Genomic DNA, 16485 nt, shown 5'->3' on the forward strand with positions numbered 1-16485 from the left:
TTGTCGTTGACTTTCATCATCATCAGTGCTAGCTTCGTTGCTTATTTTCAGCAACTCTGCTGTGTTTTCTGCTGCTTCTCCCAAAGTTTGATTGAGTTGCTGAGATGCTTTTTGTTGATCCTCTCCGTTCTTGGCCAGAAGAAAGTTGCTTAGTTGTATTTCGATGTGATCTTCCGCTTCCAGTGCATAGTCTCTGATCTTGAGTTCCAAATCTCTGATTGCAGCAGCTCCGGATTTCTTCTGCAGAAAAGCTTGCAAAGATGAAAGGTTTTCAAACAAAGAATTGATTGATATGGATGCTTCATCATCAAGAGAAACCCTTGGATTATTGGGTTGTAGAAACTCCAACTTCATTGTTGCAATATGAGAGAAGTCAAAGCAACAGAAGCCATCTCTCTCTCTCTCTCTCTCTCAAATTATTCAGATGTCTCAAGTTTTCTGGATGAATGAGTGGATGTGCCAATCAATGAGCTGAGCGAATGTGGCAACAACCCTCCAAACATTGCATAATAAGATGATGATGATGATGGTCTGCTAGCTAGCTTATTACAAAATTCTTTTAATATCCATTGTTAATTTGATTCTGTGAATATGACCAAATTTTTTAAATTAACAAATATTTGGTATATCGTTGGCCACTTGCTCAAAGTGTTAATGTGCTTCAGACTAACTCCTTAGTATCTATGATTATTTGGAGCACCGCTACTTACTTGGTCAAAGTGGTGATTATAGTTTAGACTACCTTGCAATTGTTGGTGCATTGTTTGCAATAGCCTAGTCCAGTCGTGCTGGTGACCGATAAAGACCATAATTATATTCCTGCACCCACTGGTCACTTGCTCAAAAGTGGTGATGGTGATAGAGATCGTCCGGTTTGTACCAACAGTTACTTTGTGATGCATTGCTGGCCACTGGCTCATAGTGGTGTTGATGGTATAGACCATTACCCTTCTTGACTTGACATTTTTGCCTCATATCTTTGGTTTTGGCCTGTGTGAGGCATTTTTGGTTTATTTCACCTGGTGGTGTGGTTGGCCTTGTGTTGCTGACTATTTTATGATTGCAGCTTGGGCATGATCCTTTTCTTGTTATTCTATGTTATGTTTACCTTAAGCCTAGGGGTTTATACTTATTTTGGCTTAGTATTGGCAGTGCCGTGCTTACTTAGACACTCGTTACGTTGGTTTTAAATGCGCTTCTCTTGAGCTTGTAGCTAGACTACACCCCTTAACTTTGTACATACTTGTTTTTGGATTAATAAGCACTATATGTTCATAAACTCAAAGCGCAGTGTTCATAATAAATTAGACACACCAATGTTAACATTCGCTATTTTACATGTTCATAACATGCCTTATCCATGTTCAAAAACTAAAACCTATATGTTCATAAATTCAAAGCTTAATGTTTATAAATTTGTATGTTCAGAAATTTAAAGCTAATGTTTAGAAACACGTTGAGTGCGGTGAAATGTTGTTGTTTTATACCAAAGTCCACGGTATAACAACTGATTTCTCTGTGTACATTTGCTAGAATCAATGGTTATGCTGTGCAACCGTGTGCATCATGGTTACAAAAACGACGTCGTTTTGACTAAAAACGCGCCTCCCACTTAAATAAAAAATAATAATCAGTTTCGATTCCCCTCAACAGCATTATGTTGTTCATTCATTATGGATTTTTAGTTCATTCATTCTGGATATTTAGACGGAAATCGAAACTGATTTTTTTTTTTCATTCATGTTGGATATTTAGTTCATTCATTCTGGATATATAATTCAAATTATGCACACACAATGTTGTTGTCGGGAATCGAAATCGAAACCAAACGTTATTCACTGGAGCATTATCATATAGAGTTGAAGCACACTAAACGAATTTCACCTTTGCTTCTTAAGGGGCACTGCATATTCTGAAATGCTATCACTACTGTTGAGCCAACTTGGAAAGATAACTCCGATCCGATGAATTACTGTTTTCTTTTGCTAATACCTCGTTCTTCGCTCTCTTTTTGCAGAGGGTCGTGAACCGATTCTTCACAGCATTATCAGTTCACGAACAGACAAGCTTGGATTTAAAGCGTCGTTAAAAGCATCCAGTACTTTTCATTACCTGCCTGAAACCACATTTGCGATTTCTGTCCATCTGTTACCAAATATCCTCTGTGCCTGCAGACAATGCTTATTTATAAGATCACCAAAACGATAATAGATTGATATGGAAATTCCATGCCATCAGAATTCAGAAAGGTGACAATAGGGCATATCGATCATATGCAAGAGTGCAAGACCAAGAAAGCAAGAAAAACTAATGTACGAGAAACAAAAAAAAAAAAACTAGCACAAGTTCAAACATAAAACTAAATACACAACATAAGTCTAGCGCTAAACTTTGTTTTTCGGATGCTAACTCAAAATCTGGGGAGACAGTAACATGGAGTTCAAAAGATGATGCTTTTCAGTATCGATTTTTACCTCACATAAGAGCATATCTTCTTCAGGAGACCATCCCCCCCTTTTGATATCGGAGTTCAAATAAGTAAACCATCTGGAGAAACATTGTCACAACATCCATCCAAATGAGACTACACTCAACTTAATTTGGGAAAAATATGGAGAAACAAAAAAAAAAAACAAAACAAAAACAGAAGAATCAAACCATAGGTACATTCAACATATATTCACAACTCAAAAGGTACATTCGACAAATTTGATGAATAAGTCTCATTCTTATTCCATACAAAAATATTTGAAATATTTTCACAAGTAAACAAAAAGTGCATGATAACATATATTATTCAAAACTCAAAAGTGTACCATTATTTAAAAAAAAAAAAAAAAAAAAAAAAAAAAAAAAAAAAAAAAAAGTCATCTATCATCTTCAACTTGATCTTCCTTAGCTTGTAATTCACCATTGGACTGGATACTTTGAGATATTCCTCCCAGTAACTTCTATGCGTATGCGCACTATGATTCATCATATTCACATCCTTCAATTTTGATCTATTACAAAATAAGAAAATAAAATGGGATCGGAAAGTGAAATATAAATAATTCAGTACAAAATTAATTAGGGATGAATCATATATATATATATATGGAGTAGCTTCTAACCTTCAAATTACCGTTTCGGCTTAAGTACTTGGATTCTTGAATATCCTTGGCAGAAGCGACGACAGAACGGCCACATTGTTGCAACTCAATTGATTTCACGGTGCCAATATATGGAATCTCCATAGGGATATTCTTCAAATGATAACAAAATTTTAGAACTAAACGCTCAAGATATAGGAACGAATCCTATTGACTATCCACTGCTCAAGCTGTTTTGCTTCAAGGAGCAAGAATTTTAGCTGACGAAATCCTCCTTCATCTACTTTCCATATTTTCTCATGGAAAGCATTTTCTAACTTGAGGACCTCAAGTTGAGGCAACATTCCAATTAAAGCTAAATCCCTCTTGCAAAAATTAGTGCCATTCAGCCTCAACTTCTTAAATTGTAAAGGAAATATGGGTTGTTCTGGACGAGTAACAGCACAGCCTGCTGAAACTAAAATTGATAACGTCTCTAGCCTTACCAAATAGTCAAGATTATCCAGAATAATGGGATTGTTGCAAGATCTACCAGTCTCATGACTAGGTTCCAAGTCTTCTTTGCAGAAAATTTTTAATTTTTTAATGTTTGGAAATCTGTAATACACTTCCTTTCTGCAATGAGATGGATTCACCCAAGACAATGTTTGCATGTTATCTTTAACCACACTTGGAGGATCAATCACATACGAATTGCCAAGTTCAAGATGTTGTAACCGTGGCGACTCCCAAATTGTACAAGGCAAATGGAGAGTGGGTGCTCCAGGTTGGGATTCTTTACTTGAAACAACAAGTGTCTGCAAGTCTCTATTGGTTGACACTACACAATCAAGACCCTCAAACCATTCTGTTACAAATAGATATCTCAAAAACATTAAATCCTTTAAGTGTGTTGGCACTCTTTGAAGAAATGAAGATGGAACAAAAGCCAAAACTCTTAGCAACTTGAACGGCACCGATATTTCAACATCTTCTTGAAAGAAGAAAATGGAGCGAGGGTTGTTTGTTCTAAACAACACATAATAGTCAAAACTATGTGTGTAGAAACTTAACCAGCGGCATGAATTTGCAAACATGCTAAATGCCCCTCGTGGAAGTTGTTAAGTATTTAAAGCACAAAAAAAGCTCTCTTTCTGAGCTTCCATTACGCAAAAGAACCCATCTCTGATCTCTCTCTCTCTCAATTATTCAGATCCCAATCAATGAGTGGAAGTGCCAATAAGTCAACAACCCTCCAAACATTGCATAATTATATGCTGGAAGAAATGTTTACAGCAGGGTAAAAATAAAAGCACACCGAGTATCATTTCATATATGTAGAGAGAGAGAAAGTTTCTGCCTCCTATTTTTTTTTTTGGTGAGGCTTTCTGCCTCCTATTAGAATCACCTTCACAGTCAAAACTGTGGACAAATTTATATTGTGCATCTAGTCTAGTAAATATAATGGTTAAAAATAAAGAAAAATAAAAATATATATAAAAAATGGGATCAATTTTAAATATAGTATTTGTCTATACATACTTTTCAATTTTCATGACCTCACATTTGGGAGGATCACAGAGGTACCATTGAACTATAAATTACTAAGCAGTTTCATAAATATTATAAACTCAAAATTTCTCTCGCCTTATTATAAAAAATGGGATCAATTTTAAATATATTTTTTTTTAAACAAATATATTACTCTTTGACTTTTTCTCTCACCGTATTCGCGAGCGTTTTCTAGGGTTTCTGCAAGTTTACCGCCGTGCGACCGACGTCGACGACAAACTCCATTGCTAGTATCGACTATGCAGATGGATGCTCAGGAGGTTACTGATCAGTGTGCAAGCCTGACGTTAGCAGATGTGGATGATGAAGAGGTCGCGGTACAGGTCCCTTTTGAGCCGGGAGAGCGTGAGGAGGAGGAGGAGATGTTCCATGCGGTTGGAAGGCTGTTAACGAATCGATCGGTCCGTTTTGCATATTTTCAGGACACCATGGCAGGAGTGTGGTAGGCGGCCATGGGAGTGAATATGCGAGAGCTTCAGCCTCGGAGGTTTCTCTTTCATTTTTACCACGAAGCTGATCTCCAACGTATTCTTTCCGACGGACCTTGGGCGTATGAACAAAGCTTGTTAATTATGAAGAAGCTAGAACCTGGGGAGGATCCGGAAATAGTGCCGTTGGATTTTGCGGACTTTTGGGTTCAGATACATGCTCTGTCGGTCGGTTTTCGCTCGGAGTCGGTGATCAAGGTTGTGGGTTCGTTTCTAGGAGCTGTAGTACAGTCTGATGAGAGGAATTTCGATGGCTCCATGAGGGTGTTTTATCGTGTTCAGGTGTCTCTGGATATTACCAAACCACTCAAGAAACAAATGAAGCTCAAGAAGGGTGTTGGGAGTTGGTCTGTCATAGATTTTCGGTATGAACGGTTGCCGACCTTCTGTTTCTTATGTGGGTTGATAGGGCATGGGGATAGACATTGCAAGCTCGCATTGCAGCGCACTGATCCTAAGGCGGAGAAGCCGTACGGAGCCTAGTTACGTGCTATTACTCGCCGGGGACTGCCAGCGACGAACCAAGGCTGGATTCCCCCTGAAACTGCTGCCGAGCGGAAGCTTTGGAGGTCACCTGCTATGGGTTTTGTTGAGGAATTTCGTAATAGTGAGGGGAGGGAGAAGGGCAGTGTGGTTGGGACTGATTTGGGTAAGGGGGGTACGGGCAGTGTTGTTGGGGAAGTGCATGGGGGAGTTGGCAGTGTTGTGGGGGGAATGAATGGGGGTGTGGGCAGTGTTGTTCGTGGGGTTGTTATTGGGGAGCAAAAAAGAAGGAGGGTGGAGGAGGGGGATGCCGAGGGGGGTGAGGGTGGTGAGGGTGGTGGTGCGATGGATTGTGGAGCAATGGTGTCAAAAAACGGATTGGGGGCGGGACTTGCGGAGCAAGCCCGCCGGGAATTATGAGTCTCATCTCCTGGAATTGTCGGGGGCTTGGCAACCTGACGGCAGTTCGTGTTTTAGCGGACCTAGTTCGCACAAAGAGGCCGATTGTGGTGTATTTGATTGAGACTTTCGTGGGTAAGCAACGTATGGAGGACATCCGTGTGCAGTTGGGTTTCGATTGTGTTTTTACGGTGGAGGCGGATGGGCATAGCGGTGGCTTAACTCTGTTGTGGATGAATAGTGTGGACTTGAGGGTTTCGGGTTATTCTGCGAATCATATTGATTGTGACCTGCAGTTGGATGTTGGAAGCCCATCCTGGCGTTTTACTGGTTTTTATGGGTACCCGGAGAGGCACCGAAGGCGGGAGACATGGCAGTTGTTGCGCACCTTGTCGTCTCAGTCTTCTCTTCCATGGCTGCTGATGGGGGATTTTAACGAGCTACTAGATCAGGCGGAGAAGGTGGGTCGGGTCCCACATCCGCAATGGTTAATTAATGGTTTTAGGGCGGCTATTGCTGACTGTGGTTTGCAGGATGTCCCTTTTGAGGGGCCCTAGTTCACTTGGGTGAAGTCGCGAGGAACGGGTCATATGATTGAGGAAAAATTGGATCGTATTCTGGCATGCGACGATTGGTTGAATTTGTTTCAGGGAGCTCAGGCGCATTCACTGGTTGTTCCATATAGTGATCATTTGCCCCTAATTTTAACTCCGGTTTCACTCCCTCGGGTTCAGAAGCGAGCCAAGTTTTGTTTTGATAATGTGGCTGCGGGAGGAAACGTGCAGGGAAATTGTTTCCTACAGCTGGGACAGAACGGTAGGCCAAAGCACGTTGGCAAGGGTGGAGGCGTGTGCTCATGACATATGGAGGTGGGGGCGGAATTATAACAGGGAGTTCCAGAGAAAGATTGAGTATAATAAGCGTCGTTTAGCTTGGCTAAGAGGGCGTCGTGATGTGCCAAGTATGCGTGAGTATGATGAGGTAGAAAGGGAGTTGCTTTATTTATTGGAGCAACAACATTATTTTTGGAAACAACGGGCCAAGGAGTTCTGGTATCAAGGTGGGGACGTGAATAGCAAGTTTTTTCACAATTCTGTGAAAACTAGACGTCGTAAGAACACTATTAGAAGGCTCCGGGATGAGAACGGAACTTGGGTAGAGGATGAGGAGGGGTTGGACAATGTTATGCTGAATTATTATAATGGTCTTTTCACCCCGGACTATGGTGAGATGGAGGAGGTAATTGATGCTATATCAGGGAAGGTGACTGAGCATGATAATGCAATGTTATTGCGCCCACTGAGTATGGAGGAGGTTAGGGAAGCGGTGTTTCAGATGCATCCTGACAAGTCCCCGGGTCCTGATGGTTTTGGGCCGGGGTTTTTTCAGTTTTTCTGGGACATTGTGGGGGGGGGGGGGGGGGTTACAGCTTCTGCAGGGGCTTCTTGGATTCGGCTAAGCTCCCGGGTGGGGCTAATGATACCCTTGTTGTTCTGATTCCGAAGAAGGCTAGGCCGGAGTCTATGAAGGATCTGCGCCCGATAGCATTGTGTAATGTCATCTATAAGATTGTGGCTAAGGTGTGTCCTAATCGTTTAAAGCCTTTGTTGCAGAAGCTGATTTCGAATGCGCAGAGTGCCTTTGTTCTGGGCCGCCTAATTACTGATAATATCATGTTTGCCTACGAGGTTCACCATTACTTGAAACGGAAGACCCAGGGCCGTGAGGGGGTGGTGGCTTTGAAACTTGACATGTCCAAAGCCTATGATCGGGTGGAGTGGGAGTTTCTTCGGGCAGTGATGCTTAAGTTGGGGTTTGGTGATCGATGGGTCAATATTCTGCTTGAAACAGTAACTTCTGTACGGTATCATATCTTACATGACCAGTGGCGATTGGGACCGATTATAACTGGTAGGGGTCTTCGTCAGGGGGACCCGTTGTCCCCATATTTATTCCTCTTTGTCGCAGAAGGGTTGAGTTCCATGATTGAAAGAAGTATGGCTGCGGGCCGATTGCATGGTGTTTCGTTTGCGAGGGGTGCGCCTTCTGTCTCTCTCTTCTTTTTGCAGATGACTCCTTCATGTTCCTTCGGGCTAACGAGGAAGAAAGCGTTCAAATGAGGTATGTGCTGGACACTTATGCTAGGGCTTCTGGCCAGCATGTTAATTATGATAAATCTGCTGCATGTTTTAGTGCTAATGTGCCACAGAATATAAGGAATGAAGTGGTTGATGTTCTGGGCGTGGAGGAGGGAGAGACTAGTGGGAAGTACTTGGATTTTCCTTCTCTAGTGGGAAGGAGGAAGAAAGTCATTCTGGGGTTTCTGAAGGATCGTATACTAACCAGGGTTCGTTCTTGGAATGCCAAGTACCTGTCAAGAGCTGGGAGGGAGGTTCTATTGAAAAATGTTTTGCAGGCAATGCTATCATATGCTATGATGGTGTTTCTACTCCCCTTGGGCCTTTGCCGGGAAATTGAGGTAGTATTGAATCAGTACTGGTGGTCTGGTGATGTGAGTAATGGCCGTGGAATACGATGGCGTTCTTGGGAGGGTTTGACGAGGCCAAAAGCGTGTGGTGGAATGGGGTTTAGACGCCTTCATGAGATGAATAAAGCTCTTCTGGGAAAGCAGGCTTGGAGGTTGATTTCCGACCCCACGAGTTTAGTGACACGTGTGTTTAAATCACGATATTACCCTGACTGTGACTTTTTTTATGCCAGGGAGGGGAGCAATCCGTCCTACATTTGGCGGGGTATGTTAGCAGTTAAAGAGTGCTTGAAGGAGGGGTGTAGAAGGGTGATTGGCGATGGTAATGGGACTATAATTGGCAGGGATCCTTGGCTACCAGTGGATGATAATCCTTTTGTAGAAACGGAGTTGCATCAGACAGTTTATCAGGCCCCGGTGTCCTCCTTAATAAATTTACATGGTAATGGTTGGGATGTGGAGTGTGTTAAGGATATATTTAATACCCGTGATGCTAATTTGATTTTGAATATTCCTGTCAGTTTTCGAAAGCCTTGTGATCGGTGGTTTTGGCATTGGGAGCAAAAAGGTGCGTATTCGGTTAAATCTTGTTATAAGCAGCTTACTTTGGTGCCTGCAAGTGATCGCCCTTGGGCAAGTATTTGGAGTTTGCATGTCCCTCCAAAGGTGAAGAGTTTTTGTTGGCAGTTAGCATCCCACTTCCTTCCAACACGTGATATTTTATTGACTAAAAATGTAGCTTGTTTGTTAAATTGTCATATGTGCAAACAAGTTCAGGAGTCGGCCATGCACCTTTTTGTCCAGTGTGGGGAGGCAGTTCGGCTTTGGAATAAGCTGGAGATGTCGCATGTCAGTGCCTACGATGGTAATAATCTTGGAGACTGGTTCTTTTGGGTTTTGAGCATCTTAGATTTATGTTCAAAACCAAAGTTTGTTATGGCTTGTTGGGGTGTGTGGACCAACAGGAATGAGAGTGTGTGGAAGGGTATTGATTTTGATTTGTGTACTATGCTGCATAGGGCATTGCTGTTTCTGGATTGTTGGAGAAATGCGAATGAGAAGCTGTCAGCTGGTGTTGCCCACTCGGATTCGCATGTTGTGGAAGGTTGGGCAAGGCCACCATATGGGAGGCTAAAACTTAATACGGATGCTGCGCTAAATGTTGAGGAAAATGCTATGGGTTTTGGATGGGTCTTACGTGATGATGTTGGAAATTTTCTGGCTGCCAAGAATATAAGAATGCCCGGGTTATGTGCGGTTAGGGAAGCAGAGGTGCTATCTATTCGGGAGGCATTGAGTTGGCTAAGGGGTACAGGACTGGGTGCGATGGATGTGGAAACAGATTGTCAGATTGTTTTTAATGCAATTTCTTCAGCTTCTTTTATTTCAGTTTTTGGTTATTTAGTAGATGATGTAAAGAATTTGGCATCTGAGATTGATGATGTGAAATTCTGTCATGTTAAGCGATCTGCGAATTGTGCTGCCCACACTGTTGCTAGGGAGGCCTTTTCTGTGTCAGGTTGCGGTGAGTGGTTAGATGAACCATCTGCCTATCTTGTTAACATTCTTCATTCCGATTTAATGAATTAAGTTATTCTTTTCAAAAAAAATAAACTCAAAATTTCAAAGTTTATAATTTTATGAAACTGATCTGGCCCAGTGCACTTTTTTTTTAAATTTTATTTTGAAACATTAGATCTACTAATTGGACTATTCATATTGAGTTATACTACATGAACTCCCAAATTCTACTCCCTCATTTGTACTCCATGATGTGGCAAGCCAGGATTGGTTATTTTCAACATGTGGGTCCACAGAAAAGTGTCTACATCAAGAACATATGAGAGGGAGTACAAGTTAGGAGTATAAAATGGGAGTTCACCAAGTATTTTCTATTCATATTTGTCCACAATTCTCACCAATTAAGATAGTGGTTCTCGTATGAATTAGATTATATATAGGCTTAGGTTCGGGTGCAGTGAAGGCCACAGGTGAAATATGCACTTGAATCTCAACCTTAGATCAATTCATCTTTTTAAAAAAAAAATTGTCATTTACGATCTATAACAATGTGAACCGGAAGACACAACAATGTGCTTTGTAAGGCATAACAACGTGAACTGAGAGACAAAAATGTGCATTGTAAGTCACAAAAATATGCAACAATTATTGAAAAGAATAAATTTAATACATGATGTTAGGAACAAGTGTAATTAGATTTTGATGATACCAAACTCACTAGGATTGTAGACCCCTAATTTTCCTTTCGTAGTTAGGTCTCTTGTGACAAACGAAATCTATTGTAACTCAACGATTGATTCACACCTTGAAGGGTACATACGAATCTTAGTTGAGACTAGCATAATAGGTCTACATGAAGATGTGAAGACGACAAGATGATCGAAAGATGCTTCCAGACGAAAGATGGATTGAGCAAGTCTCGGATAGACCTCATTTGACAAAGAGGATCTCTCGCCAAAGAGAAAGGTCTAAAGATAAGGTCAATCTTTCGACGAACATCTCTGAGCAAACAAGTCAAGACAGACTTGTAAAGACAAGCAATGAGAATGTTGTCTATGACTCAAGATGGGCAAATCATTCAATTCGGACAAAAAATGTCCTAGGATTGATCTTCACAAAAGTCAAGAAGCATTAAAGGACTTGTACCTCTTTGTTAGAGAACAAGGACAAAAGCCATTATGTTTTTGGCTCCAACGGCTACAAAGTACAAGTGCATTGAATGCTTGATGCCCACTGGTTAATACTCACTGGATATTAGGTTTGAAATCTTCATCTCCCTCCAACGGATGAATTTTTTCACCTATAAATACCTCTCTTCATCATTGAAGAAGGTGCTGATTATTTTTCACTCTTGCTATCTAAAGAAAAGCTCTTCAAACAGTTCCATCTCTTAAAAGCTTTTCACAACCAGTGTTTATGTGAAGTTTTTCAAAAGGCTAATCCATTTCCATACCACAATTTGAAGAAGTCTTGCATATTTTCAAGAGAAGATTCATCTAGACATCAAGACAAGGCTTCAATTAGTTGGAGAAACACCAGATTATCTTTCCAACATCTCAACTTAGGAAGAAGTTGATAGAAGCGGGGTAAACTCGAGGAGTTGAAAAACCTATCAAGTGGTTGTCCAGCTTAGTGATCAAGGAAGCCAGCTTGAAGTAGTTTGTACTAGAAGTGATAGTGCAAACCCTTTCATGAGTTGTGAAAGAAGAGTGGAGTAAGCTTCGTTAACAGCTGAACCACTATAAATCTCTCTCTCCATATCTCTTTACTTACTGCTTTATTGCTTTCGTGCATAGCATATCATATCGACCAAACGCTAAAATCTCCTAATGAAAGTGTGCAAAGTATATCTAAACGAATCTTTAATTCCGCTGTGCATCGCTCCAAAAGGAGCTACTTTGAAAAATCGATTAGAGTCTGTTCACCCCCCCCCCCCCTAGACTATCTTTCGACCCTACCAGGACCAACAAGTGGTATCAAAGCGCTTACCTTGTACGGTAAACGTTTTGCTTTACTGCCTGGTAGATCCATTTTGCAAAATCTATATAGGTTAAACTGCTTTTTCGTCTTTGCACGTATTTTCTTAAAAAATTGGAAAGAGATCATGCTAACCGTTCTAGGCCTCTTGCCTTTAATCTCTCTAAATTTGATGATTGGAAAGTCAGGATGCAGGCTCATCTCTCGGCTATTCATGATGAAATGTGGGACGTTATAAGAGAAGGTCCTATCACCGTGATGATGGTGAATACACAAGCGGCTGCTCAAGGAGCAGATCTAGAAGTTTTGATTCCTAAACCAAAGTCTCAACTTACTTCAGACGAGAAGACAAGAGCAAATCTCGACAACGTTGCACGAGATATTCTCTACAAGTCACTAGATGATTCGTTATTTCCAAGAGTGCGGAAATGCACTACGGCACAGAAAATCTGGGATACTCTCATGAGTTTAGGAGAAGGAGATGAACAAGAAAAGGACAACAAGTTCACTGTTGCCATGAAAAAGTTTGAAGACTTCAAAATGATGCCAAACGAAGCCATCACTGACATGGAGCTCAGGTTCACGAAACTTATGAGTGACCTTTCAAATCTCATAAAGGAGCTGACTGAAAAAGAGAATAATCTAAAGATTCTCCAAGGGCTTCCAAAGTCATGGGAGATAAAAGTGACAGCCATGAGAGATCACAGAGACATGAAGACAACCAACACGAGTAAAATATTTAGTGATCTTAAAGCCTACGAATTCGAGCATGAGCCCAGAGAGGTTGAGGAACCTGAAATGAGAAATGTCACCTTGGTTGCAAGTCAACAACAGTCAACATCAAACAGGTCAAACTCTAATCCTAGTGAATTCTTATCTAATGAACAGTTTGCTTTGTTTGTACGAAAGATGAAAAGGTTCATGAGGAAGAACAACTTTCAAGATCATCAAAGATCACCAAACTCCTCAAACCAAAGACATTACGAAAGATCTCCTCAATCATCAAAACTAGAGACGATGGATGCACAAATGCTATGCTATAATTGTCGAAAGCCAAAAAACTTCAAGGCGAATTATCCTCATCCAATAGTCCGCAAATATCAGGACCAGAATGCTAGCACAAGTTCACCGAAAGAGGCTTGTTGGTCCCGAAAGAGGTAAGGTGAAAGTCTAGAGGGGGGGGGGGGGTGAATAGACTTTCAAGCTTTTTCGCACAGCACAACAATTGCTAAGGCACAGAGAAACCAAAACTCTTAACTAGATTATTAGAGTATGGTATGCAGCAGAAATAAATAAAGATAAGTGTGTGTGAGATTGTGTCAAGTATATCTCGTGTGAAGCAAGTAAAGAGCAATAAGTAAAGAAGGCAGTAAAGAACACAAGACAATTATAGTGGTTCGGAGGTGGTGTAATCCTCCTACTCCACTTGCTTTTATCTCCAAGAGCAATTCACTATATCCACCACTTCTTGGTTCCAAGATACAATGAATTCCTTGATCTAGTGCTTTGATCACCAAGCCCGCACTAATCACGCCCAGTGACACCACACTGCTGCTTCGGGTTTCACGTCGCCGCGCTTCTTTCCCAGGATTTCACGACTCCGCGTTACTCCCCACCCCCCCCCCCCGTCTTCTACGCTCCGGTAGAAACGCTCTTCCGTGATCTAGTGCTTTGATCACAAAGCCCGCACTAATCACGCCCAGTGCCTCTAACACTGCTGCTTCGGATCTCACAGCTCCGTGTGACAATCCAGGATTTCACAGCTCCGTGCTACTTTCCTCCCTTCCTACACTCCCGTAGGAATATCACTTGTTCAAAGATAAGTTTTCTTCTTGCTTCCAACTTCTGAGACTTTGTAAATGATCTTCAAAATGATGCAGGTCTCTTGTTGATGAAGATTTAACACTCTTGAGTGATTTCTCGTGAAAGCTCTGTATCTCTGAGTGTTTTTCTCTCTTTGAATGTATCAAATATAGCACTTGATTTTTATACTCTGTTTAGCTCTGCTTTTAGAACTCTCTGAATATTTCTCTTTAAGCTCCTAAGTTCTTTTTCTTTTCTCACTTGAAGATTTCTTTTTAGTATGCTCTGTACCAATTGAAACTTTTGCTCTATGTATTCTTGCTCTCTTGTGCTCTATCAAGCTCTATCTTCAAGTCTTCAAATCTTCATCCTTATATAGCTGATAATGAGAATCTGCCCGTTGGAAAGAGACGATCTCATTTTTGAATTCTTGTATCTTTTGTCAGAGATCTTATCTTATCTTCTGGCAAAGTGTCAGAAAAGATAATCTAGCCGTTTGTAGAGATTCAACTTCATGCAAATGAGTTCCCAAACTTCATATGATATTCCTCTGGTGTTCTCACGTTTCTTGGGAATATCTGGGTCTCAGTTTTATGTAGAACGGCTTCTCTGATCAGCTCTGTAGTGGTTCTTGTTTCTTTGGGATTTAAATGCTTCAAAAATATTCTTCAATTTAATCTTATACTAGTTAGACTAGTATTTTTTCTTTCTGAGAATTTCTTCACTCTATGTTTTCTTCATCTTCTTCATTCTCACGTCTGGGTGTTCTCATGTTTCAAACTGGCTTTGAACTTCCTCCCAATTTGAATTTCTCCTTTATAATTGACACCCAATTGCAATTGACTTGTAATTGGCACCCAATTTGAATTTCTCCATTGTAATTGGCACCCAAACTTCTCCTGGTGCTTCAATTGCTTCCCAATTTGATGACTTCGAAATTGGCTTCCAGACTCCTCTTGGTTTTGAATTTCATCTCAATTACTTTGACCTTGACTTCGAAATTGGCTTCCAGACTTCTCCTGGTTTTGAATTTCATCTCAATTCAATTTGCTTCCCAACGTCCGTGCTTCAATTTCAATTTGAAGAAATTGCATTGGTCCCCAATTAGAAATTGCATCACATACTACAACTTGAATTGACTCCCAATTTCAATTTTGCATTGATCTGAAATCGGCTCCCAATTCGAAGTCCCAAGTGCAAATTTCAAGGCTCCCAAGTGCAATTGCTTCCCAATTCCCAACTCCATCAAAGTACAATTGCTTCCCAATTCCCACTTGCCAACGCCCAACTCCATCAGGCTTAATTAATTTTGGCTTCTTCAAATTTTACCTTGTAAAATTGTAAATAGTGAGATTCAAACTTAAGTCATTTCATATAATACATCAAGCATCTTCCAACTTGTCCGTACGGTCTATTGGTTACATCTCCAATCATCTTTGATATACTCCTTTCTTTCCATAGATGCTTGATCTCCAAGTCAAATTCATGCAAACTTCAAATCTTAATTTTCTTTCACGAAAATTCTTTTGGAAATTCTTTCTGAGTAATAGCGACGTGAAAATCATATCATTCATCTTCTTCTTCAATTTGTCATTTTCACCAGACAAATTCTTGATTTTAGGCTTTATATCTTCTTCTTCTATTTTCATGCATCTTCCTCTATTTTTCTCTTTTGCAACTTAAATAATTTTCCGATCATGGTCTAAGACTCTACTAGACCTATATGAATAAAATTGGGGGTTCTACAAATACATATTTGGCATATCAAAACCATTACACTTTATTCCTAACAATTTCCTCACTTTTGATAATGCCAAAACCTATACTCAGTCATTGGCTTTAAGTCTTTGAAAAATAATCATTTTGCTCAATTTATTTGACAAAGCCAAGATGAGTTTAACAAAAGGTTTTCTAGACACAATCAAAAGCAACTTGTGAATTAATTTTTAGACAAGCTCCTAAACGCATCTTGAATTATTTTTCTTGATCAATTTTTAATTTTGATGTGCGTTTTAAAATTCCTTGTCTTTTTAATTCACGGTGGTCTAATTACAAAAGACAAATAAAATACTAAACTCAAAATAGACCATGGGAAATTATTATTGAGATATTTCGAATATTTAGAGAAAAACGCAACAGAGGTTTGAAAATAGCAAAAACATCAGCTTAAGAGAATATCCAGATTACCTTCTGGGTTTCTTGACACCCATGTCTTTCTTCAAAATTTCCTTGACATGTTCTCTGAGCTTGAAGAAATCATCCTTGAACTTCGCATTCTGAAATCTCTTTGTAACTTGCCCAGTCATGTAATAACCAAAAGTTTCCTTAATATTGGTGCCCGGAAGAACTCCAGCTTCCCACCATACAATACATTCTTCGAAGCTTCTTTCTTCTCCAAGATTCATGCCCATGTTTCCAGTGAAATCTCTTAGTTCATATCACATCTCGGTTATTTTCCTTTTAGCTTCTTCTTTATTCTTGTCCGAGATCCATTGGGCTTGATCGACTATAGGCCATTTCTTGGTAGATCCAAGTACAAACTACTTCAAGCTGGCTTCCTTGATCACTAAGCCGGACAGCCACTTGACAGGTTTTTCAACCCCTAGAGTTTACTCCGCCTCTATCAACTACTTCCTGAGTTGAGATGTTGGAAAAGAGATTTGGTGTTTCTCCAACGGGTTGA

At 40.4% G+C, this 16485-nt stretch overlaps 1 protein-coding gene across 1 annotated transcript; it reads right to left on the minus strand.

Annotated features, from left to right (window-relative positions):
* Window positions 1–2849: 2849 nt before the first annotated feature.
* LOC109166327 (putative late blight resistance protein homolog R1B-23) lies at window positions 2850–4225 on the minus strand. The gene is made up of 2 exons (XM_019315291.1): window positions 3114–4225; window positions 2850–3002 (listed from the first exon to the last, which is right to left on the minus strand). The coding sequence occupies exon 1, from the start codon at window positions 4166–4168 to the stop codon at window positions 3272–3274; it is 897 nt and encodes a 298-aa protein (XP_019170836.1). The 5' UTR covers window positions 4169–4225; the 3' UTR covers window positions 2850–3002; window positions 3114–3271.
* Window positions 4226–16485: the final 12260 nt, after the last annotated feature.

The sequence above is a fragment of the Ipomoea nil genome, unplaced genomic scaffold, assembly GCF_001879475.1.
Source record: "Ipomoea nil cultivar Tokyo-kokei standard unplaced genomic scaffold, Asagao_1.1 scaffold3087, whole genome shotgun sequence".
NCBI lineage: Eukaryota > Viridiplantae > Streptophyta > Magnoliopsida > Solanales > Convolvulaceae > Ipomoea > Ipomoea nil.